Source organism: Octodon degus, unplaced genomic scaffold, assembly GCF_000260255.1.
Source record: "Octodon degus isolate 3935 unplaced genomic scaffold, OctDeg1.0 scaffold00324, whole genome shotgun sequence".
In the NCBI taxonomy this organism is placed as follows: Eukaryota; Metazoa; Chordata; class Mammalia; order Rodentia; family Octodontidae; genus Octodon; species Octodon degus.
In genome coordinates this window covers 1213378-1239157 of record NW_004524900.1, presented here as the reverse complement: position 1 = coordinate 1239157, position 25780 = coordinate 1213378, and the positions used below count along the sequence as shown (strand labels likewise).

Below are 25780 nucleotides of genomic sequence, written 5' to 3'. Positions count from 1 at the left end.
TGGGGCTAGCCTTAGGGTGACCGGAGCCGGCGCGGCGGGGCGCGGAGACCCGGCCCGCGGGAGCTAAACGAAGGCAGAGCCGAGGCCGCAGTGCCCCTCTGAACCTTCCCAGCCGCCGCCATGGGCAGTGAGTAGCGGCGGCTGCAACGGGGCCCCGGCGGGGCGCGGGCTCAGCCTGGGCTGCGGGCGGCTAGGCTGGTGCCCTCTCGGGGTCGTCCAGTCCTCGGGCCGCGCTGGGTGGCTGCGGAGGGCGAGGGCCCGGGGGCCTCCGCGGAGCTCCGCAGGTCGAACGAGGCCTGGCCCGGGCCGGCAGCCAAGCCTGGACCCCGAGGCCCAGAGCTTGTGCTCGATAGGTGACGGGGAGCAAGGATCCTGCCACGGGGATCCCGTGGGTGCTGAGAGCTGGGAGTTAGGGCACTGGGCCGGACCAGGAGCACTTGTTATTTTCCTGGGCCGTACGGAGCTCATGTTTTCATTCCCTAGTCGCCCTTCCTGGGCCCAATAGTTGTGACGAAGAAGGCTTCTTAAATCGTTTAGTTAAAACCAAGAGGAAAGAAAAGTGATGCATGGCATGTGTTTTAGGGGAAGATATGGGTAACTCACCATTTGCCTTAAAATGTTCATTCCAGTCATTCCGTAGTGTTTACTGAAAACTGGAAGGGTGTGAGCTTTAGGGACAAGGCCTCTCCCCAAAAAACTCAACCCCACCCCCTGTATTCGCAACCTAGGTGTTCACTGTTCGTTGGATGGATGAGTACCCAAGGGGGGTGCGCCCATTGGCCAACTAGTGGACACTGGGGAGAATTAGAAAGGAAGTAGAGGAGACCCTGGCCTTGTATTTACGTATGAGTAAAATTATCCAACACAAGGATAAACAGGTGGCAGAGGACAGCATTGCTTGAACAGGAATGTCCCTGTACAGATGACCGTAAAATGCAAAGAAATCTAGGAAAGTGTCTAGGATCCAGGTGAGAAGGGAAGGAGCTGAAGAAATTTGAGGAAGTTTAATGATGATGTTGGTAGTTGCTTCTCATTAGAGTTAAAGGCCTTCACAATTCAGACTTTCCAGATAGCAAAATAGTACATGGGTCACGAACATGTCCGCTAAGTTATTGAACTTTTCTGTCAAATACCAGGAATTTCTGTCATTTTTGATAGGTTTTTCAGCAGCTCAGTAAAGAGATAGGAAAGATGAAAGAAGCCTTCATTAAGCCCAAAGACGGAGAGGAGCAAGGGCCTATGAGGCCGGTAGATCCTCTGGCCTGAGAGGATGAAAGCTGAGGCTTTCATGGACTTTTGTTACTGGTGAAGTTTGAGGGGATGTTTAGAAATATCTGAGGAGCCTGTTAGGGTCTTTCCTGTGGTGGCCACTTTCCTAGCCACTGTACCCTGGGCTGGGTTGGAGCAGAAGGGGGAAAATGGTCTCTGGGAAGATAAATTGTATTAAGGGCTTCAGCCATGTTAGATGACCACCATAATAATCCAGCAATTTATGCTAGGGCCAGAACCTATCAATTTTGCGAGCTTTTTTAAAAAACATAATGTAGCCAAGTTTTGCCTGTGGAGGTGTTATTGGTGTCAGCCATAAAACCATTTCAGGATGTTAGTATACAGAATACAGTCCCTGTAGGAAAGAAGATAGAATTCTTAACTCTGTGGTGTGGGTGTCTGCACAGCAGGCTCTTTGGGTAAAAGGCCGAAGCGTGAGAGGTTGTCTTCATCTTCTAGGTCTCTAGCAGGCTTTGACCTGAGTTACAAGGTGGTGCTTCTCCACAAAGAACTTTGGTCTATCTTACTTTTATATACTGAAAAGAGTAGTCTGGGAAAAAGTAGCACTTTCTGATGAAATGTTGTCATTCTCTGGGCTCATACTTGTAAGCAAGTAGTCTTGAGATCTTTAGTTGAGAGAATGACACAGCAAGGAAATGTGGCATAATGAAATGCAACAGAGATTGTATGGTTTTAAATTTTAACTATAGAAATGAGTTTTTGATCCCTCTCCCTTGATAAAGTTTGACATTTTTTAGGTTTTTAAAGTCAGTTCTGCAGGTTAAGTCCATTTCCTGTTCTACTCTCCTCAGTGGAGAAGCCATATTTTCTCTTCTCTGCCTGTCTCCCTGCCTGCCTGCCTGCCTGCCTGTCTGTCTGTCTGTCTTTTTGAGACAGGGTCTCACTATGCAGTTCAGGCTGTCCTTGAACTCACTTTGTAGCCCACACTGGCCTTGAACTTGCAGTGATCCTCCTGCCTCAGCTTCCTGTATGCTGGGATTAGAGGTTTCTGTCATCCACACCTGTTTTCTTCTATAATGTGCTGCCTTGCAATTATCATAGTAGACTGCATGCTCACTTTCTTTCTTCTTCCTTCTTTCCTTCCTTTCTTTCTTTTTTGACATAGTGATATTGTGAATAATTCCTTTTCTATATATCTAAAAGGACTGGATAGAAACATGAGGAATCCAAGTCATGATTACTTTGTTTCTATCCCTCATACCTTTTGGGTTCTTTTTTTTTTCTTGAGTTGTATCTCTTCCTTTATAGTCTCACTTGAAATGAATAGCATAATGTTTCTTTAATTTCAAGGGAAGGGGCAAATTACTATTTGAAATTAAAGGACATTTATATTTGATTCTGTAAAAAGATTGATCTTTAAAAACATTTATAATATAGATACTTTTTTTCCCTAACAGTCAAGTTTTTAGAAGTTATCAAACCTTTCTGTGCAGTTCTACCAGAAATTCAGAAGCCTGAAAGGAAAGTAAGTATAATATTTTAGTAATTTAGAAGGGTAGCTGAGGTCTGGGGATATAGCTCAGCTGCACAAGCACCTGCCTGACAAGTACAAGGTACCAAGGTCCATTCTGGGTACCTCCCTCAAAAAAAAAGTAGAAGGGTAGCTGAATGACTTACTCTGCTAAACCAACAAGATTAACCTTCCCAGTACTTTTTTTGTTTGTAATTAGAAAAATATTACCTGCTCATCCTCTTTGGAACAGAGTAACTAAAAATGGGACAGAGTTGCTGAAATCTGCTTAAGTTGTTTATACTTTCAAAAATGATAGTTTTCAGGGGCCAGGGAGATAGCTCAGTGGCTTAAGCGCAAGGTCCTGAGTTCAATCCCTGGTACCAAAAAAAAAAAAAAAAAGAAAAATTACTTTTTAAAATTTTACTGTTTTCAGGTCAACTGTCTCTGGCCTGTATGTTGGTGAAGATGCATACAGTATGCTCTTGTCCACAGTGGTCTTTTATAATTTCATAGTGTGGAGCGGAGTGTTGTACTTTGCTGCACTCCACATGGCCCAGTCTGGTGGGTTGGTTTTGAGGAGTTCAGCCATTTGACATATATGAATTCTGATTGTATATGTACATTGCATGTGTTGATTCATCCAATGGAAAGAAAAATGACTGGAATGCATTGGAAGATCTTGTAACTGCATTAGCAGAACTAGGGACAGAAAAAAATAAGTAAAACATCTATTAAATTTACATTTTATTTAGAATTTTCTCTTAATGATTTGAAATGGTAAAGGTAATCAATTCCTCTTATATTAAAAGACCCTAAGAAACTTTTTACTATTGGGAAATATCCTAGACTTCCTATATAATATTTTTTAAAATTTATTTTTATATGAAGTAGGAGTTTAATATAAATACAACCAGCAGAGAAAAGCTCAAAATCAGAATGACAGCTGGTAGGATGGAAGGGCAGAAGTTGACCCTTTGGCTCAGCCAAAAGAATGGCCAAAGAGAAACACTGGAGTTAGATAGACCCTGGGTCGTAAGGGTAGGGTGCCTCACCCCAAGCCAAATCTGAGCAGTCCTCTGGTGTTACTTGGGCCCTGCCCCACTCCCTATCTGAGGATCAGCTAGCTGCTGCCCAGAACTGCTGGGCTGAGGGCTGACACAGGTCCTTCCTGCTGTTCAAGAACAACCCTGGGCCATGCTGCCATATATTGCAAAGCTGTGTAATATAGGGAGTCCTAGATGTGCATGAAACAGTGTTAACTGAAATGCATGTGGCTTTTGCTTTGCCTCGTCAGTTTTCTTTACCATGGTACAGTGCACGTGAAAGTTGCCTCTATCTAAATCACCTTTTTGAAAACTAAAGAACTACAGACATGTTTGAGAAGGTCAGCTGTTTATTTCAGCTGTTGCAGGTCACATTTAAATAGTAGATAATAGGAGCATGTCAAGAAGGGGAATAGTGGTTAGACTTTAAGGAGGATTTTTGCTTTACATTTTGTATTTATTGGTTTGGGTTAATTATTCTTTATGTTTTGTTGTACAGATTCAGTTTAGAGAGAAGGTATTATGGACTGCTATAACTCTCTTCATTTTCTTAGTATGTTGTCAGGTATGTAACCGTAATATCTGTACTGTTCTAAGATCTTGACGAGTTAGATTTTGAGAACCATATTTTAGTGAAAATAATAAATGCAGTGAAATATATTGTGTGTGTGTTACTGAAGACAATCAGGACCTTGTACATGCTAGGCAAGAGTTCTACCACTGAGCTATTCTTCAAGCTCTGATGTGAATTATTTTGATAGTAAAAGTGCTTACCATCTTTGTGTATTTCTTATGGTTAACTAGTAAGTTTAAACATTTTTCTTTTTTGTTTTTAGTTCATGGTTTCTGCCCATTTTTTCCTTGAGAGGCTTCATTCTTGTTCTTACTGCTTTAGTATAATTTTGTTTTTATTTTGAATCTAGGACTTTCACACTGAGACACACCTCTAGACATTTATTTATTTATTTATTTATTTATTTATTTATTGTATCAGAGATCGAACTCAGGACCTTGTGCTTGCCAGCCAAGTGTTTATGCTGCTGAGCTGTCTCCCCAGCCCCTCCAGCCCTTTTTATAGTTTTTCTTTTGAGACAGGGTGATGGCAAATCTTTTTGCTACTTAGGCAAGACTTGAGCTTGTGTTTTCTGGCCTCTGCCTCCCAGAGTGCAGAGATTGCAGGCATGTACCACCATACATGGTTTTGTATAGTTTTTTATTATATGAAAGCAACTTACATATTGCAAGTGTTTTTCCAGTTTGCCTTTGATATTGTTGTGAAAGCATATATTAATTTAAATATCCCTGAAAATAAAGTTTTAAAGCCTCATTGATGTACTTTGTTATTAAAAATTAGTAAGATCCTGCCTGGGGATGCAGCCCAGCCCTTGCTCAAAGCCCTGAGCCAATTTCTAGCTCTGTTAAAAAAAAAAAAAAAAGTATAAAAATCCAATTGATGCTTTAAAAATTCATTCATAAAGTTTAAAACTGTACATATCTATTGGAGTACTTTTGGTATTCTTATTTTTCTTTTGGTTCTGATACCAGGAATTGAACTCCAGAACTTGTGCTTGCCAGTTAGGCACTGTGCTTCTGAGCTGTACCCCTCGCCTCTTTGGAATACTTCAAAAATAATTTTTTTCAGATGACTTAAGTATATAAAATTAGGATAAAGGGTGACCTACATATGTCTCAAGGTTGTTGTAAGGATTAAAGATAACTTGAGGCACATTTTTGAAGGATTTTTAACAAATAGATCTAAGGAACTTTTTATAAAAAGTGTTAGCAGAACAGATTGGGTTCATAGTCTGGAAAAGAGCCAAATATTTTCTTTCTGATGGATGAAATGATGAGGTCATTAAGATACTTGGTTTACTCAGTGGATTGAAGCGCCTGCTTAAGCAGACATGGGGGTCCGGGATTCGATCCCTTCGGCCTGCTATGCTGGCCCCACCCCCGGGGGTGCACTGAGACAGCAATTGAGACTGGCCTTGGTGTCATGCATCTGTAATCCCAGCGCTTGGGAAGCTGAAGAACAGGAGGATGATTATGAGTCCGATCTGTGAAGTGAGACCCTGTACACATACATAAAAAAAATAAAATAAAATACATGTTTAAAATTTGGATGATCATGAAGAAAGGAGTCTTAAAAATTACACAAAAATACAAAACCAAAAAGATCCTCTTTTGTTCACTTTTAACATCTTAGAGATTATCCTCCCCTGCTTAGAGAAAGTCCATTTTGAGGAAGTATGATACACATATGAAAGTATACATGTTTATAATGTATATATTTTGGAGTGTTTTAATGAGCATGTATGCCCACAAACTACTTACTGATACCTACGTAGATACAAAACATTTTTGTTAGCACAAAATAGTACAAAAAACCAAAAACTTCATTGAAATGAAAGGCTTCTGCTCAAAAGAACTTGCTTTTGTTTGTTTGTCTGGTTTTTTGGCAGAACTGGGGATTGAACTCAGGCCCTTGCGCTTGCCAGGGAAGCACTTATTCTACTGAGCTATCTCCCTGGCCCTCAAAACACATGGTTTAGAAAATGCAAAGCAAGCCATAGAGCAGGAGAAATTGCTTATAAAACCTGCATCTGACAAAGTGCTTACATCTAGAATATATTAAAAATGTTTTAATTCAGTAATTTAAAGAATTAGTTTTAAAATGTAATGGAAGTTTTATAATGAGTAAATCAGGATTTTTCTTCTCTGTGTTTTTGGACGTGCTGGGTTAGATCTCCAGTCCTAGGCAACCAATGATTTTGGTTTTTGTTACTATAATTGATTTGTCTTTTCAAGAATTTCATATAAATCAAATCATACAGTATGACTCTTTAGTGTCTGATTTTATATTTTTGACATTCATCCATATTGTTGGTACATCAGTAATTCATTTTTATTTTTGAGTAGCCTCCTGCTATACAAATGTATCACAGTTCATTCTCTCGTTGAATGTTTGGCCATAAACAAAGTAGCTATGAACATATGTGTATAAGTTTTTGTGGCGAGTTGTGTGACAAGTATATGTTCAATTGCATAAAATATTGCCAGCTCTTTTTCAAGTGGTGTGCTGTTTACATCCATTTCTACAAGCCATGTGTTGGATTTTCACTTGGACTGCATCCTTCTCTACTCTTGGTATTGGTGGGTCATTTTAATAACATCTCTAAAGAATGTTTAATAAATAATATGAAATTTTAATTTGCATTGTCCTGATAATTTGCCGATACAGAAGTGCCACAGTTCACCAATTCAGTTATCTCCATAGTTCACAAACCGAACTACATGAGAACCAAATCAAATTTCTCCCTAAAGTCAGCATTGAAACTAGCCATTGATTTTGATTTGTTTTTGTCCAACTTGACCAGAATTATAGAAAGAATTAAGTTCATGAACTGAGGTACCTCTTTTACAGTGGAGTGGGGTAAAATAGTCAAGGTTCTTATGTGTGACCAAAAACAAAAAAAGGCTTGGCAAGCATACACTTTGTGGTAAGTAGTGAGAATCTACATTTAATGAAGAGCAAAAGATGGTAGCAGAACAGGCAGAAGGAAGAGGAACCTAGAAGGAATTCAGTAAGAGCCTAGGCAGAGGAACAGGAACAGGAATCCAGGAAAAGAAGGAGTTCTCAAGTAACTACTATATAACTTGGACACCTTTAACTTAAGGTGTGGTCAGACAGCTGTGACCCCAGGTGCCTATCATTTTGTCTCTCATTGGTGTTGAAACTAATGATGTTCTGCCGGGGCATCACAGCTTCATAAGCATAAACATGGATAATCACCAGGGTGGTGCTGAGTCCACAGCTGAGTGAAGGGAAAGGATCATTCCTTTTCCCTGTTTCTGACTATGTCACCACCATATGGGCTGGAGGAAGGAAATTCTGCAATGTGATTACACCTTGCCATCCTAAATAGGACATAGCATTTTATTCTCAATTTCCAGTGCTTTTTAAAATCTTTAGTGCTAAGTTTTTATTTCTTCATCTGATCAGTTCAGGCTCCCATTAGAATATGGGATAACTGGTTTCTCTAAAATATTACACTATATTTTGCCAGGCTTGTAAAAAAGAAAAACTTCACAAACAAGGGCTTATTTGAGCATTAAAAGAATTGTGACTAGCAGCACTGAATTTCAGAACCTCTAACTATGCTCACAGAGTTATGGTCCAGAAGCATGTACCTCGGCTTTTATAGGGTGAATGTAGAGGGAAAGGAATTGCTTGATTGAGTACAGTTAGCTCTTTGCCATCTTAATTACTTTTAGATATATAGTTTAGTAGTGTAGGTATGTTCACATTGTTACATAACAGTTCTACAAATTAACAGCAGTATTACTAATGATTTCCACTGTTAAAACAAAACTTTACCCTTTGGGCTGGCGAGATAGCTCAGCGGTCTAAAACACCTATTTAGGCAAGCTTAGGCAAAACACAGAGACCACAGTTCAATCCCTGGCACCATATGCCATATACCAGCCCCGCCTTCAGCATGGGCTGAGCCGGCCACAAAAAAAAACCAACTTTACCCATAAAATATATTTGTTTTTGTTGTAAAACATGAGGAATTTTTAAAATAAAGCATTGCAGAAATTAAGTGAATGTATTTACAAATTAAATGCAAAGTTAATTTACATAATACATTTTTATACAATCTTTGTATGAAATTTTAGATACCACTGTTTGGAATTATGTCATCAGATTCTGCAGATCCTTTCTACTGGATGAGAGTTATTCTTGCATCCAACAGAGGTATGTACTTCTTTTTGTCTCCATAGTACTATTGATATCAGCTGGATATCAGAATATGAATTCACAAGTAATTTTTGATGTGTCCAAGGAGAGGAAAGATATGAAATAGAAAGCCATTATGTAGAAGAAACCAACAAATAAATAGTGCCAACACCATGTTTATATTGTAATAGTAAACAGAGAAATCTATCTTTAGGTTTCTCACAGACTAGAGACTCCTCTTTAGTGGTGAGGTGATATACCTGAGGTGGAGTTGCATGATTGCAGCATGAGCTAGGAAAGCCTGAGCTAAGCCCACAGAGGTGTTCTGCAAGGAGTGGCTTGGGAGGGGTGCTGATAAGCAGGGCTGTTGCATTTCAAGACTCAATGATTACTTGTGTTTTGGAGACTTCATGTACTTGACAAGTGTTTTTATAAGTTTTTCTAAATTATAAACCTGTTATTTGTTTATTTTTAAGATGCACCAGAAATGATACACAGATTTATATGAAGGTGAAAATAAAAATCTCACTTCTGAACAGGAACTTCCAGGAAATCGATAGGCTGGCAAATTTTTTTTTTGCATATCCCTTAACATAGGAAAATCTATGTACGAATATAGATTTTCTATAATCTGTAAGAATGTAGAAACACTATATACTGTGTTGCTATTGGTTTTGCTTAATTAATTATCTCCAATGAGATATTTTATTCAGTAGCCACATCCTGCCCTATTATAAGGATAGACTAAAATTTATTTAATCACAATTTTTACTGAGTTTTTACTGTATGGCAAGCTGTGTGTTCAATGTTGAGGGTAGGGCAGTATACAAGACTGTTCTCCTGTTGTGGAGTCCCATTTCCTCCTCAGAGATCTGGACTTCACAGATGGGGTGAGGAAGGGTGCTCCCAGAGGAAGTGAGAAGTTCCTGAGCAGACCTCGGGAGGGGCAAGAACATCTGGGGAGGAACAAGCACAGACTCTGGTGCAAGTGTGCTCAGTTGTTAATATTGAGGAGGTGAGAATGTGGCTAGAAGATAAGACAGGGAAGGATGACAGCACTAGATCCTGTCTGTGAGCCTAAGATCTAATCCTAAAGGCTCAGAGGGCATAGAAAGTAGTGGACTTGAGGTCTAATGACTTTTTTTTGCAGCTGTAGCCATCATGGCTTCTGTTGTTAGAAAGGTTTTTGCTTTTCCAAATTATGCACATGCTCACCCATATTTCCATATTTCCCTTTAGTGCTTTAATTTGTCATCCTTTATGTTTGTTTTCTGTTCATTGATCATTCATGTTGGTGTCAGTCATGAGAACAAGCCTGGGTTTGATGGTCTGTGGTGGCCAGTCCCTCGCTGAGGTCCATTTAGTTGGTCCACTTAGCCTCTTCCTCTGTTCATTGAAGTGCCATATTTTCTGTATCTGATTTTCATTAAAGCTTGGTAGCTTGGTTGGATCTATTTATGAACTAGACCTATTTTAATTATAAATTTAGATGGATTAACTTTAAGAGAAATCTGGTTTGAGCTCGTGTTCTATTTTTTTTTTTTTTTTTTTTTTTTTTTTTGCGGAACCGGGGAGAGAAATCTGGTTTGAATGGTAGTAACAGCAAAACCTTTTTATCTTTCATTATTGAAGAAGTGTAATGGCACCTTAGTTAACAGATACTTTTGTCTGCAAACAGTGTGGTTCACAAACAGAAGCATTTGACTTTTTTTTTTTCTTTTTGTCCTAGAGATCAAACACAGGACTTGTACTTGCCAGACAGGCACTCAAGCTGCTGAACTATCTCTCTGGTCATTTGGCAAAATGTTGTTTTTGTTTTTAAACTCCACATGGGGTGACAAACATGATTGTGGTCATCTTTCCCACACAAACACAAACATGGACATGTTTTCCAAAATCAAGAACAAATTAAGTTCATGAGTCAAGTTACCACTGTATTTAAGAAAATATCAAGAATATCCTAAAAATTGATTATTTTCTCATATTAAAGGGGCCCTTTTCAGCATTTATAAAGCTCAGATATAAGAGAATGACAGAGTAACCGATGAAAACATTCTCAGCTGGGCGTGCTGGCACATACCTATAATCCCAGCACTTGGAAGACTGAGGCAGAAGGATCACTATGAATTTGAGGCCAGCCTGGGCTTTGTATTGAATTCAAGGGTAGCCTGCACTATATAGCCACACCCTGTCTCAAAAAAGAAAAAAAGGAAATACACTCTTCTGGGCTTATTTATTTATTTATTTGGTACAGGGTCACGCTATTCAGCTTGGATTTATAGTGATCCTCTTGCCTCAGCCTCCCCAGTGCTGGGATTACAGGTGTGCACCACCACACCTGGCTTTGGAGCCAGCATGGTGCACCTGGAGTTCTAGGGCCAGCATGCTATGTGGTACCAGGGATTGAAGCCTGGTCTTTGCATTTGCCAGGCAAGCGCTTAGATCGCCAAGTTATCTCTCCAGCCCACAAAACACTCTCGACCTTGTGGAATTACTTAGTTTTATCTGTTCCTATAATTGGCAGATTTGTTTTTCTTACTTTTCACTATAAATATAATATATACTATGGGAAAACGTTTACACAATATAGAAGAAAAGTTATCTGTAATACCACTGGGTAAAATAATAATAAATATTTTAGTGACCAGAGTAAGATATCAGGAAACTCATTTACTAGTTATGTAGTAAATAGAATCAAACTATACTATTTTCTAAAATATTTTTCTGCCCAGTATGTCATGAACATTGTTCATATCACTAATATTCTACATTGTTTTAGCTGACTTCCCCTGTAACTTAAAATTTTGCATTAGAAGAATTAAAATAGGGCTGGCCAGATAGCTCAGAGGATTAAAGCACCTGCTTAAGCAAAGTATAGGAACCCAGGTTCAAACCCTGGTACCACATTCCATGCCATACTTTTACTCAGTGCAGTTGTGCAAAGTTCTGTTAATGAGAGTTTGTGTAGCAGTTAATGTTTAAGGAATGAAAATTTGTTTCACATTTAAAGTGCAATAAAGGACACTTAAGACAGACACTTCTAAATTAATCTGTATTATAGACACTAAAAGTTGTCTACTTCTTTCTGCTTCCTTTACAGGAACTTTAATGGAACTGGGCATCTCCCCAATTGTAACATCTGGTTTGATTATGCAGCTGTTGGCTGGAGCCAAAATCATTGAAGTTGGAGATACACCCAAAGATAGAGCTCTCTTCAATGGAGCCCAGAAATGTGAGCATTAGTACAACTAAAGGCCTTCATCTAAATTTGAGAATGTGATAAAAATTTTCCTATGATCCTTTTTGTGTCACTGGTTGTAAGCATGTACTCCTTTTTCCCCCAATTTCTGTCAGTATTTGGTATGATCATTACCATTGGGCAAGCCATTGTGTATGTCATGACGGGGATGTATGGGGACCCTGCTGAAATGGGTGCTGGGATCTGTCTCCTTATCATTTTTCAGGTAAGAATTCTTATATTTTCCTATGCAGATAATAAAACAGTTTGAGCTTTTTTTCTACTAGTTCTTTAGTTAATTGATATTCATTTTCTTATGAATTAGAGTATTTTGATTACTGAATTATTTGTACAAATTATGTTAATAAAAAATTCAAATTCTAATAGCCTCATAGTCATACTATATAAATAATTATGGGTTACCCTTACTTTATCAATTCTAAGATATGCATTTTTCCCACATTTTGATGTCTCTGAAATTAGAATATTTTCAGAAGATACACTTTCTTGTATCTTCAAAGTGCCATCAACCAGATGGCAGTCATAGAAGTTGCCGATGCTGTGCATGCATCATCTTGGCTGCTGCTGTTCCACTTAGTACTACATCAGTTGGCTATAGGCTCTGTTGATGTAACAAGTGTTAGAATTTGATTGTTAACTGAAGTGTCTTTCAAGAATTTATGGTGATGTATTATTAAATAAAAATTGTGCGTGCACAGAGTCACAGAAGCCAAGGGTGGCAACACAAGTCTGTCATCTCAGTACTTGGGAGCTGAGGCCAGCCCAGGATACATATAGTAAGTTCAAGACCAATCTGGAATACATGGTGGGACCCTGACTCAAAAAACTGAAAAAAAGAAAATAAGTCACAGACAGGTAGATGATAAATATCTACATCTAAGTCAAGAACTCCTGTTTTAAAAAGCATAACATAAAAATTCTTTGTAATAAAATATGCTGTAGATAGAATATTCTCCTAGTGGTACACAGAGTAATTATGTTTGGTTTCAGTGGCTTCCTTTTTGTTTGTTTTTCACATTATTGGTAGTCAAGGTGGTAGTAGCTCTACCATGTACAGAGCTATGCTCCCAGGGTTCCCCCACCACCAACACCACCACCCCGCCTCTGGAATACTCTCTAAATTGCCTACACTGGCCTTGAGTTTCCAGTCCTCTTGCCTCTGCCTCCTGAATAGCTGAGATTACAGGCAGGCATCATACCTGCTGTGGTGTTTTAAATTATAGCATGTTAGTGTCTGTGATATACATATATAATTATATATATGTATATAGTGGTATCTCAGTTCATGAACTCAATTCTGTGATTCCGGTCATAAGATCTCCATAGGTTAACATTGAATTTAACCAGTGAATTGGATTCCAGTCTTGTCCAACTGTTTATGACCAGAATGAATCAAGTTCATGAACTGAGTGAGGTATGTATTTGTGTGTGTGTGTGTGTGTGTGTGTGTGTGTGTGTGTGTGTGTGTGTCTATCTAAACTGAATTTTGGGGGGGATACTGGGAATCAAACTCGGGACTTTGTGCTTGCCAGGGAGACACCATGCCACTGAACTATATCCCTGGGCCCTAAAATAAATTTTTAAATGGATGCTTTGGAATGGAATTTTTTTTCTTTTGGAATGGAATTTTTAAGTGCCAACATAATTATCACCATACTCAATATCTTAGTGTGTAAAGTTTAAAAGGTACTTTTCTATCCTATGATTCATAAAAATCATTTAGAGAAATTACCAAAGAATGGGTTGAACTTAAGCTATATATTTATTTGGTTTTGAAAAGAAGTTTGCTTAAGTTAATAGACTGATTATTTGGTTTTCTTGGAAATGTGTTGTGTCTACTATGAAGTTAAAATTAATTTAGAACAATTTTTGTAACAGCTCAAAAGATCAACTTAGAAAATGTTTTTAAATACAGTAGCACCTTGGTTTACAAACTCAGTTCTCTGCACAATACTGATTGCAGACCAAACTGGACAAAAGCCAAATCCTATTTTCCCTAAGGTCAACATTGACCCTAACCATTGAATTTGACTCAGTTCTTATCTATCTAGTTCTGTGACCAGAATTATTGGAATCAGGTTTGTGAACAGATGTACTACTGTAATCTTAGCTACCACACTTAATACATACTAAGAGATATGACTGTCTCATACTAATAATGTTGAACTTTATTGTTTTTAATGAGAAGTCTTACATAGAAAGCAAATCAAGTAGGATTGTCTAGTGAGTACGATGCAGAAGAGGAGTTGGATGATTCAAATACTCCCTGGCATCATTAAAAGTAGAGATTATTTTCTAATGTGGTCGAGCTGGGAGTTTTTCTTTGACGATGGCAGGAATTTTTCATAAGTATTGGGATCTTTGGTAGTCTCTGAACTCTTGCATGCTCCCATTTGCTGTCTTTACTTTTTCATTTACAAACTATGTCCCCGACAAGTTTCTAGGCATTGAAAATAGGAGGAAGAGGGCTGGGGAAATAGCTCAGTAGAATAAACACTTGCCTGGCAAGCACAAGAGCCTGAGTTCAATCCCTGGTTCTGCAAATACTCAGGCTAGGAAGCAGAGATAGAAACTCTGAAGACTGATTTGAAAAGTATTTAGGATCTCTTCATACATTGTTTCCATTGTTCAGAATACTGATAGGCCATTTATTGCCCTTTTTTTCTGAATAGTATTTTCTTTATGTAACCTATGTACCCTGACACAGGGGTGGGGGGCAGGGGTTGCTGGGGATCAAACCCAGGGCTTCAGGGGTGCTAAGTACACACTCTACGACTGAAGTACTCTACCCCCAAATAACCATGATTTTAAGATATTAGAACTAGCATTTAATTCTTATAACATTCTACATCAGTCAGATATCTCTAGTACCTTCCTAATAATACATTTAGACCCTAAGGAGCCAGACCTAAAAAAATCTTGGGCTAGTTAGAGAAGGAGTAAAATCTTATAGAGTCAGTTATACATTTAGATAGACATAAAAAGAAGTTAAGCTATTGTGCAGTTTCAGTATTCAAAAATCTAAGAATAGTTATATTCCAAGAATAAAACAGGCAAAGTGAGCATGTATTAATTTGTTTCATATAAATATTCTTGCCTACCAATATTTGTGTTGTGGTTAATTCTTCTAGCATTTTGTTTTGTTTTTTGTTTTTTTGAAAGTGTTTCACTGTGTAGTTCAGGCTGGTTTTGCAATCACTTTGTAACCTATTCTGGCCTTCAACTTACAGTGATCCTCCTGCCTCAGCTTCCCAAGTGACAGGCATAAGCTACAATTCTTCTAGTGTTAATGCATATAGAAATGTTTTTGATCTGAGATGGGAAATAGCCCATTTACATATTTCATATTAAATATATATATACACAGTGAAAAGCTATGATGGTATCAACATGTTTTCACCTACAAATACAGGTTTTTAAGTGTTTGCATTCTATTGTGCAAAGTATTTCTGACCTTATTTGTTGTCTTATTCACATGGTCAGTGTTTTTTCAGGAGTGGGTTTTAAAATCTAAATAATGGGTCTTGATTAAAATTTTAAGGAAATTATGAGTGTGTACAGCATACAGTAAAGGTAAGTATGTTTCACCAGACCTGAGTGCATGAACATAGAGGATTGAAAAGTCAAGTGGGATTTTGGCCTTATCTCAGAGGTTCAGTGTTAGACACTCCCAATGTCCATGTGGTTCCTCTTCTGTTGTCACTGTGCTGTCACTTCCTGGTCTCTCATCTCTTCACTAACATGTACAATATTTGCCATCTTTTATCTTATTTTTTAAATCATAGAAATGATTTCTCACTTGGATTTCTTTGCAGTCTTTTCTTTCATTGAAAAACATGAACCAGATTTCTGCAGATGTAAGTGAGCTACTCTGTAGTTTGGATGACAGCATTCTGAATAGGGGTCTGGATAATTACAGTTGCTTCAGAGGTGCTATGTGATTTGGCCAGGTCATTGATCAGAGCCTGTGACAGTGCATTTTGATGGCTGATAGCCAATATTCCCTGCACAGATATTGCTGTGTGTCTGGGAGTACCCATTATAGTCATATTAAAATGTAGTATTCTTGGCCTCTCTTATTTTGTTAAGATGTCAGACTTGGTCAGCTGCACTCTCATAAAGGTTCTGAGAATTGTACCCTTTTTCCAGTCCTACTAAAAGACTGTAAGTAGACAAGTTAGGTTTGTCAGTCACTGAAATGGTAGTTAAGAAAACACCAATGTTGTATAAGGAAAGCTGATAGTACACTAGTTTGGCCTCTCTTGTGACAGTATACGATAAAGTGAGTAGACAGTGAGGGATGAAGAAGTAGAAGTGACTTCCTTGCTTCTGTAGATGATTTTGTGGTAGAGTTAGGAGACTGGCAGCATAGAAGTACATTTCCTTCCCCTCAGACCGCTTATGTCAGAAAGGAATCATACAGCTGAGGAAATGACTTGCAAGACTGTGGTTGATTTTTTAATTTTTTTTTTAAAATTTTTATTTAGTACAGGGTCTACAGGGTTTTACTGCACAGATCGGACACATAGTGATCTTTTTGTTTTCAGCCTTCCAAGACCTAGGATGGGCTGGGAGATAGCTCAGTAGAATAAGCACTTGCCTGGCAAGCACAAGGTCCTGAGTTCAATCCCTGGTACTGCAAAAAACAAACAACAACAACAACAAAATGTCAAAGCGCTGGGATTACAGGCACGTGCCACCACACCCAGTCTTAATCACCATCTCAGTGTGCCCCAGAGGTGGGGCTGGCACAGCACGGGGATGTAACCCCAGTCCCTGCATCTGCCTAAGCAGGTACTTTAATCCACTAGGCTATCTGGCCAGCCCTAAGACTGTAGTTTATTAATGAATGCATGCTGTTACAGAAATGTCTTCCTCAAGAAGAAAATTAAGAATGCTCAGTATCACAAAATTATACCATGCTTCACTTGTAAAAACAAAATTATAAGCTGAAGAACCAGGTGGACTTTTTTCAGGTTTACAGTCTTTGTGACTATTAGAATGTATTTTAGGGGAGATAGCTCAGTAGAATAAGTGCTTGCCTGCCAAGTGCAAGGGCCTGGGGCCTAAGTTCAATCCCCAGTTCCACCAAAAATAAATAAATAAAAAGAATATATTTTACAATGGTTATAACCTGTGTTCATATTAATTTGTGCTATAATTTTTTACTTCCTGCATATATGATACATAGCATATATATGTAATATATAAAATGTTACACATATAGATCTTTTTATTTTGGTATCAGGAAATGAATTAGGACCTTGTGCTTGCCAGGCAGGCACTTGTGCTACTGACTATATCCACACCAGCTTTTTATTTTTAGTTAATTTTTTTCTTTTTCTTGAGAGAGTTTTGCATGCAGTTCAGGCTGGTCTTGGACTCACTGTGTAGGCCAGGCTGGCCCTGAATTCACAATGATCTCTCTGCCTCAGTCTCCTGAATGCTGGAATTATAGGCATGTACCACCATTTCCAACTTAGAGTTCTTTTTTTTAAAGCAGGAATATAGTCCTCATACTTACCCTTTAAAGGCATTTTACACTTACATCTTCTTATTGTAGAATTCATTCAGCCTTCTACTTCCTTTAAGGTGTTTGCAATGCTTTCATTTTCCCACTGTCAAATTCTGCATCTGTGCACATTTTTGTTTTAGTGTGCTTTTTCAAACAAGCCCTATACAGTGTAAGGGAAACTATTTAGATGGTATAAGTATACTTTAAAAGTTGAAATGTTTGCTTTATAATGTGATAGTATTTCTCATCCTGATTTTCACAATTGGCTTCTCACTGAACTAAAGCAGCTTCAAAGCTCCCAACAGCCATAGTAGTGATATGACAATAATTAGGTTTAATACTGAAAATGCCCATGCTTTGAAATAACCCATGGTGTTCATCTCTCCCTTTTCTTGAGTTTATTCTTGCTTCTGCTTACGTGCATTTCTTTCCCCACAGTTGTTTGTTGCTGGTTTGATTGTGCTGCTGTTAGATGAGCTGCTACAGAAGGGTTACGGCTTGGGGTCTGGTATTTCCCTCTTTATTGCCACCAACATCTGTGAAACCATTGTCTGGAAGGCCTTTAGTCCCACTACCATTAACACTGGCAGAGGTACATTGCATAGTGACTGCACCTGCACGAGTGTGGCTGGATATATGCTGAAATGAGTCTATAGTGTAGCAGTACAAGCCTGCAGCCTTTCTGTTGCTACTGCACGGACCACAGCGCTGACTGTTCAAAACTTAGTAAGCAGAGATGTGTGGAGCAGACAATATTTAAAAAACAATAATGTCTTAAGTTTTAGCCTCTGCTTATGTAAAATTTCATTCGTTAGAAACAGATGGGAAGAATTTTGTTTGTTGCCCTTGCTTAAGCCATTGCTACAGAAGTTATTTATCTGATTGATTACATTTCCAAGAGGATGACAAGGTAGTAAATTAAGATTTCTTAATAGACTTATTCATTGTATCCTCAGGGAACACTCATACTTTTGCTTCTCCTCTAGTTGACTTTGTAATAGCATCTGAGTATTGAAAAGATTTCATTCTATCTTTCCCCTTTATCCTTCACTTCTCAATTGTTATCTGTTTTAGCAGATGGACATCTAAACTCTGGTCCCAGCCATAATGGTAAAGATGGTTTATTAATGTTCTCTGTACAATAAACTTAAAATCAAGCTTGATAATGAATATATCCTCTGTGATATGTTTATCTTTGCTGCTGTTTTCTTTTTAAACTTTTCCCCCAAGTACTCTAAATACTCTCCTTTTCCTAAAATATAGAGGAGAGGCAAACTGTTATGAATATTTGCTATGGTAGATTCTAGTTTGGATGTTTTCATCAAAAATAGTCTCTTGAGAAAATTTCATATTTATGCCAAAGAGATAATTTCCCTCAGTGATCCTAGTATTTTTAGAACCTGCACACGCGGCTGTACCATAAAGCAAACATTGGTGAATTCGCTTGACTTGAGATTCGGGTTATTCTATCTTTGAGGTAATTTGGAAAAGGCATCTACAGCTCATTGCTGTCTTGATTTTTCAGGTACTGAGTTTGAAGGTGCTGTCATAGCTCTGTTTCATCTGTTGGCCACCAGGACAGACAAAGTCCGAGCCTTAAGGGAGGCTTTTTATCGCCAGAATTTACCCAATCTGATGAACCTCATTGCTACTGTTTTTGTGTTTGCAGTTGTTATATATTTTCAGGTGAGTTTAATCTTTGCACTTAATGACAGGGGTGTGCAGATTTTTATATTTATTTTATTAAACAGGAAAATATCATTTGAAATGTTAGTATTTCAAAAGTCTGTTCTAGATCCAATCAAGCAAATGATTTCATTCTTTATACTCTAATCTGAAGGTTCAAAATATTGGGAGATACGAAGTGAAACTTTTGTTAGCATTATCTTCTTACACTCTATGTTGCTACTTGTTTTCCCTCAGTGGTCTGTGTTCTTTTCATAACATGTCCACTCTTATTTACTGTTGATTTTGTTTTTTAGGGATTTCGTGTTGACTTGCCTATTAAGTCAGCCCGGTATCGAGGACAATACAGTAGCTATCCCATCAAGCTCTTCTACACCTCGAATATTCCCATTATTCTTCAGTCTGCTCTAGTTTCCAACCTGTATGTTATTTCCCAGATGCTGTCTGTTCGTTTTAGTGGCAACTTTTTAGTAAATTTGCTAGGACAATGGGCCGTGAGTATTTTATTTATATTAAGTATTTAAATATTTTAATTTATGGTTATGTTTTTAACCACTGAGAACGACATTCAGACAGTTGCTATTTGGTTTTCAGGTTCATAGCAGAGTATCTGGAAGAATTACAAGTGTTGTAAAACTAAGAGTTAATTAATGTTTTACTATTTTATTTTCTAGGAACATTTTTTATACCATTTGAGTGACCTTTTAAAGTAATAGCATAGTTGCTTTCATAAAAAAGATTTCCTATTTTTATCTTATTTCTCTAATGTCTGTTAAAAAATTCCTAAGGGAAAAATATCCCACTATTTTCAGATAACATATGGGATAAAAGAATCATCTTTGGGCTGGCAAGATAGCTCAGTGGTCTAAAGCACCTGTTTAGGCAAAACTTACGCAGGCGCAGGGGACTGCAGTTCAATCCCTGGCACCACATACCATGCCAGCCCCACCCTCAGGGTGGGATGAGCCAGAAAAACAAAAAACAAAAAACCCATTTTTTAATGTCTGGAATGGCGATAAACTGGCTTGTGATTAACTGGGTTGGAGAGAATGCATGTAATTAACAAGCCTGGAAAGCAAGAAATAGAATCTAATAAATTCTGATTTCTCTTTATAGATTGTCTTTATTATGACTGTTAAAACTGTCCAGTCACATTGCTTCCAAAATGTGAATTTTGATTGATTTAAAATACTGTCATTTGACAAGTAGTATTTTTCTTTCTGTGAGTTATATAATTTCTGAAAGGCTAATTTCCTTTATTTTCAGAATAATTCTAAAATTTGCATCCCACTACAAATAGCATTTTTCAGTCATTCTTGAGATAGTATGCTTATTCTGTGCTGAGCAAGTGCTCTATCATTGAGCTATACCCCCAACTCTATTGGTTTATCTTAATATATTATTGTTTACATTATAAATTATAGTGCTTTTACTATTGGCACTTTTCAACTTAAATTGAAAAGCATGTAACTTCAGTGTTCCTAGCATAATTTCCTAGCATAAATGCAGTGAATAATTGGTTCTCTAGACATTGTGTTGTGCCCTTGACTAAAATTCTTTTAATGAAAGATTTGGAAACCAAATACAATTGTAATTTCATTCTGAAATTGATTCTAGAGACAGTAAGAAATCATTTGAAAATGACTAAATTCAGAAGCCAGAAGTATTAATAATTATAATCCAAAACTGTTCTGTCTCTTCTCTCTAACTTTATTGTGAACAGAGTTACTATAAAAACTTACATTATAAACGTTGATGAAAACCTTTTTGGAGTTTATTGGTACATTTTAGATATACATAGATTGCATTCATCATATGGAATCTGTAGATGTATCTTAATTCTCATTTCCCTCTCCCTTCAACTCCTCTTCCCCTCTTATTTACAATATTTTTTTTCCTATACTTTTTTTCCTTTTCCCTTCCTTCCTGTCCCCTCCCCAGTTCCCCTTTTAACATTTTCTTCTATTCACAATTAAGACTAAATTCTTGGGCCAGAGACATAGCTCAGTACCATACTCACCTGCCTGGCAAGTGCAAGGCTCTGGTTTCCATCCCTGGTCACCCCCCCCCAACCACCAAAAAAAAAAAAAAAAAAAAAATTGAGTTCAAGTAAAACGAAGTTTGAAGACTGATTCTTATAATGTACAAAGCATGTAAAGATTAGTCACCAAGCTATATATATATATATTTTTAAATTTTTTATTGCATTCTTAACTGTCAAGTGCAAGTTGACTATGTTAAGACTACCTTGATGTGTTGGAGGCTCTCACATAGTTCAGAAAACTTAACATTCTAAATGTGATTATATTCATAGAATTAGTTTATGCCTTTTCAAAAAAAAAAAAATCACTTGGCTGGGAAGATAGCTCAGTGGCTTAAGTGCCTGCCTGGCAAGCACAAAGACCTGAGTTCAATCCTCAGCACCGCCCCCCAAGAGACATCATTCTTCTGTTAAATGATATGTTCAAAACATTCTGTATATAGTACTCACTGTATGATTTTAAAGGAGTAAAAGTCATACATTCAGATATAACTCCTGTATATCGACTCATTGACTATAGGTGCTTTAAACTTAAAAACACTGTCATAATTTTTGAGAAATGTGAACTCAAAATGATTTCTAGGTAGGAGCACCTATATCCCAGCTATCTCAAAGCCTGAGCATGAGGATCACTTGAGCCCAGAAGTTCAGAATCATTGTGGGCAAAATAATGAGACTTTGTCTCAGGAAAAAAACAAAACAAAACATTTAAGGCCTGGAGTGTGGAGAGTAGCTCAGTGGTAGTGTCCAGAATATGGAAGACAGTGGGTCCACTCTTCAGTGCTATGGAAAGGACCCTTGTGAATCATGTTGGCCATTTGTCTTTTTCATACTTGTCCTCTAGGATGTCAGCGGTGGAGGACCTGCTCGTTCCTACCCTGTTGGAGGCCTGTGTTACTACCTTTCTCCTCCTGAGTCCATGGGTGCCATATTTGAGGATCCTGTCCATGTAGTTGTTTATATCATCTTCATGTTGGGGTCTTGTGCATTTTTTTCTAAGACATGGATAGAGGTGTCTGGTTCCTCAGCCAAAGATGTAAGTATTTGGTTTACTTGAAAACAATTTTATTGAAATTCCTCATTTTAAGTACCAATGTAATTAACAAGTTCCTACTTTTGTAGTTTAAGCTTTGTTTAGTGCATTACATTCAAAAAATGAGGCAGTATCACCCACAACAGGATACAAATGGGCTTTGGGAAGGTGAAAAATCTGACCAAACTCAAATCCATGCAACCAAATCTCTTTAGTGTTAAATTTCTCTGTAGGGGAAATTTCATTACCACTGTAATGAAAGAGGTTGAGAAACACAGGCTTAACAACATGTAGTTCATGGCCTTGCACCCTCAGCTTTAATGTGAAGATGACAATGCCAACCTAAAAGCTCTTATGTATTGCTTTTGAGTATGTGGACAGCACTACACACATGACTTCATTGACAGTCACAGTAAAAGGTGAAGAGTTTGATGTTCAAAGTTTGTTTTTTTTTTCCTTGGCAGGTAGCCAAACAGCTTAAAGAACAGCAAATGGTTATGAGGGGTCACAGAGATACCTCGATGGTTCATGAGCTTAATAGGTAAGCTGGGTAGAATTGTCCCTTTTTAGATTATTTCAAATTGTGGCATTTAGAAATAATACTGCAGTGAACATGCAGATAATTTCTGTGTGTTTTGGGAGGGCAATCTCACTATGTAGTCCACACTGGCCTCAAACTGCCTTAGCCTCAGGGGCTTGGCAGGAATACATAGAAGAGTTGGGCTCTCTTTTTTCTATAGATAAGCCAAGGACCCATTTGTCAAATAAGTTATAGTGCATCTACATTGTAGACTAGCATTAACTGAATAAAAGGGTAATGCAGGGCAGTACACTAATATTGGAAGATATCTGTGGTATATTTTTGATTTTAAAATGTGTGTTAAATACATGCAGTATATTTCCATATTTTTTTGTTACTTGTACAAATTCTGTAAGGATGTTTTCATTTTCCTGTGAGTAGAAATGCTGAATTATGCAGTTCACTCTGTTAACATTTTGAGGAACTGCTGAACTGTTATCCAGAGTATTGTTTCCTTGCCAGCATGAGTTCTTGCTTTTTGACTTTAAACCTTCTAGTGAATGTGAAATGGTTCATTGTGATTTTGCTTTTCCCTATGACTAATGATTTGGAACATCTTTTCATGTGGCCACTGGTTGTCTTTGAAGAAAAATCTGTTTAGACCCTTTGCTCATTTTTAATTGGGTTATCTTAAGTTTTTAAAAATTGGGCTGTTCCCAAATATAACTCTCATCAGATACCATTTTCAAGTATTTTTCTCCATCCTATAGGTTCATCTTTTTACTTTCTTGATAATGTCCTCTGATGCAAGTTTTTAATTTTGATAAAGCCTTATTTTATTTTTCCTTTGGTTCCTTGGTACTGCTGTTGATATAATAGCTAAGAATGTACTGTCAACACAAAGGTCATGAAGATCAATTCCCATTTTCTCCTAGGAGACTTGGCTGTTCCATGTGTGTCTGTGGCCTACTTGGAAGTAATATTTATATCTCACTTGAGCTAGGATCCAGCTACTATTTTGCACATGGCTATCTAGCTGCCTCTACACTGTTTAAGGCACTAAAAGTTCTGTGAACATTTGACTCAGATCATACACCACAGAGCACTGTCTCCAACTTCACCAACTATCATTCTACCATTCTTATTTTACCTTCTATCTCCCCTAATGTTTTCTTCCCTTTTTTCTTCTTTCAATATAATAAAAATCTTATTTTAAATAGTTTTCTAGGTGATTTTAATGTGCAGCTAATGTTGAACTGCTACTGAAGTGGGTTGTCACAATTACATGAATTTGCTCACACCACACAATTTTCAATTTATTTTCTACTCCACAAGAGGAAACTAAAGGTTTAAAAATATACAGTATTTTAATACTTAAATACTAGTCTGATTTAAGTATTCTGATTTGTCCTAAGAATTTCGTATTGCCTTCCATGACTGTTGCTTTAAATAAGTCATCAATAGATGCAATCACGTTCTGTCATTATTATGTGCAGCTCATCAGTATTGGTCTCTTTTGTATTTAGAGGAACTTTGCTAGTAAAACTTAGTGTTTCTCATTGTTAAACCTTGTCTCCTAGATACATCCCCACTGCAGCTGCCTTCGGTGGTCTGTGCATCGGTGCCCTGTCCGTGTTGGCTGACTTCTTAGGAGCCATTGGATCTGGCACTGGAATTCTGCTTGCAGTTACTATCATTTATCAGTATTTTGAAATATTTGTTAAGGAACAAGCTGAAGTTGGAGGGATGGGTGCTTTGTTTTTCTAAATGTTCAAATACTTTGTGTGTGAAAGGGAAAATATTTTGACACTTTGTTTTTTGTCAAATAATGCGGGTTCCCCTTTTGTTCTATCACAGCTTGTTTTCAAGTGCTAATTGTCCCATTTGTGAAAAATGGGCACCGAGCTAAGCCTGTGTGCAGCATTAGTACCAGCTGCCTTAAAACTACAGTTTACATTATTCGTCTAAAAATGTACATCTAGTATTGCCTGTAATGCTGGAAACCAATGTCTCTCTGCCTTGCTGTATTAAATCATGACAGTCGGACGGGGACATGGGTTAGTTTTGCACACAATATTCAGAACATTTACTCTCTTCCCCTTGTTTAAAAATAAATGTAGTTCAAATTGCCACTTTCCAGTATTTTTGAGCTTATGTAATGAGTTCTGGAACATTTATATCTAATCTATATTTTAGATAATTACTTTTTATACTTTTTTTAACTCATAGTATCCATGTTCCCTTCCCTCCCTCTCCATCCCCACCCACTATATTTCTTTTTTCCCAAAGCAGCCAGCCTCTTGGCCCAAATGGACAAAATCAAGCATTGAAGTTCATTCTGTTGCTAGAAACAATTGCTTCTAACTACTTTTCCTGTTTCTCACTCCTCTCTTCCCAGGGACAGCATAACCTGTGCTGTTGGATTGTATTGGCTATGCCTTTTAATTCCAACCAGTCACTTGATAATATTCTTTCAAGATACTAGGCCCTCATTTTTTCTTTTAATTCCCTAAGACAAAGATTGAATTCTCAAGCAATGTAGTTCAGTGGGGGTGAACAATGAGTAATTCATGCTAGGAATGTGTGTTCTTTGTTTTACTCACAAGAGCAACAAGTGTAAACAGTAGACAATAAACTTTTATTTAATAAAACTGTTGCAGTTGTGTTGGAAAAATAAAGGAATCTGATATTAAATGTTCCCTAACCTTATTTGCATAAGGTTTGTGTACTTGTAGAGCACATCCTGGGATGCCTAAAAGTCAAATGTAATTACTCTTCAGTGTTTTTTCTTTCTCTTCAGTATTATAAATTATTAAGAAACACTGGCTAATTTAAGAGTACTCATTTGTTGCTGATATTTGGAAAGGAATGTGAGGGCAGTGGTCTCAAAACAATATCCTGGTCTCCACTTGAAACTGCATAGTTCTCAGTAAATAATTCACTTTAGAATATGGCCTGTATTTCCCTCAAAGAAAACAAAAAACAAAATTTTAACATACCATTTTAAGGGTTTTTTTTTTGTTGTTGTTGTTGTTGTTGTTGTTGATACTGCTTACTTTCTTAGTTAAGGGCAGGAAATATGTCTTACTTAGGATCATAAAGCCAAAAGGATACAACAGATAAAAGCAGAAAGGATAGTAGCAAAATCTGAGGTCTCATTGCCTAAAGCAGTCAAGCTACTTCAGTCTAGAGAAAAACA

General features: G+C 37.6%; 1 protein-coding gene across 2 annotated transcripts; it reads left to right on the top strand.

Moving 5' to 3' along the window:
• On the top strand, positions 1–25780 carry Sec61a2 (Sec61 translocon alpha 2 subunit). Of its 2 annotated transcripts, XM_004647776.2 has the most exons (12): positions 1–127; positions 2688–2755; positions 4286–4351; positions 8467–8545; positions 11628–11759; positions 11882–11991; positions 17740–17893; positions 18827–18987; positions 19284–19481; positions 21873–22064; positions 22526–22602; positions 24162–25778. In XM_004647776.2, the coding sequence occupies exons 1-12, from the start codon at positions 121–123 to the stop codon at positions 24346–24348; spliced, it is 1431 nt and encodes a 476-aa protein (XP_004647833.1). In that variant the 5' UTR covers positions 1–120; the 3' UTR covers positions 24349–25778. The 2 variants fall into 2 exon arrangements, with proteins under 2 accessions (XP_004647833.1, XP_023563832.1); XM_023708064.1 differs by lacking the exon at positions 19284–19481 and having other exon boundaries at positions 24162–25780.

What these genes read in the sequence shown, in the direction of transcription:
- Sec61a2 (XM_004647776.2), top strand. An exon ending in TATTCTTGCATCCAACAGAG is followed by an intron (nt 8,546 to 11,627) that starts GTATGTACTTCT and finishes CTTCCTTTACAG; the next exon opens with GAACTTTAATGGAACTGGGC. An exon ending in CTGGTTCCTCAGCCAAAGAT is followed by an intron (nt 22,065 to 22,525) that starts GTAAGTATTTGG and finishes TTTCCTTGGCAG; the next exon opens with GTAGCCAAACAGCTTAAAGA.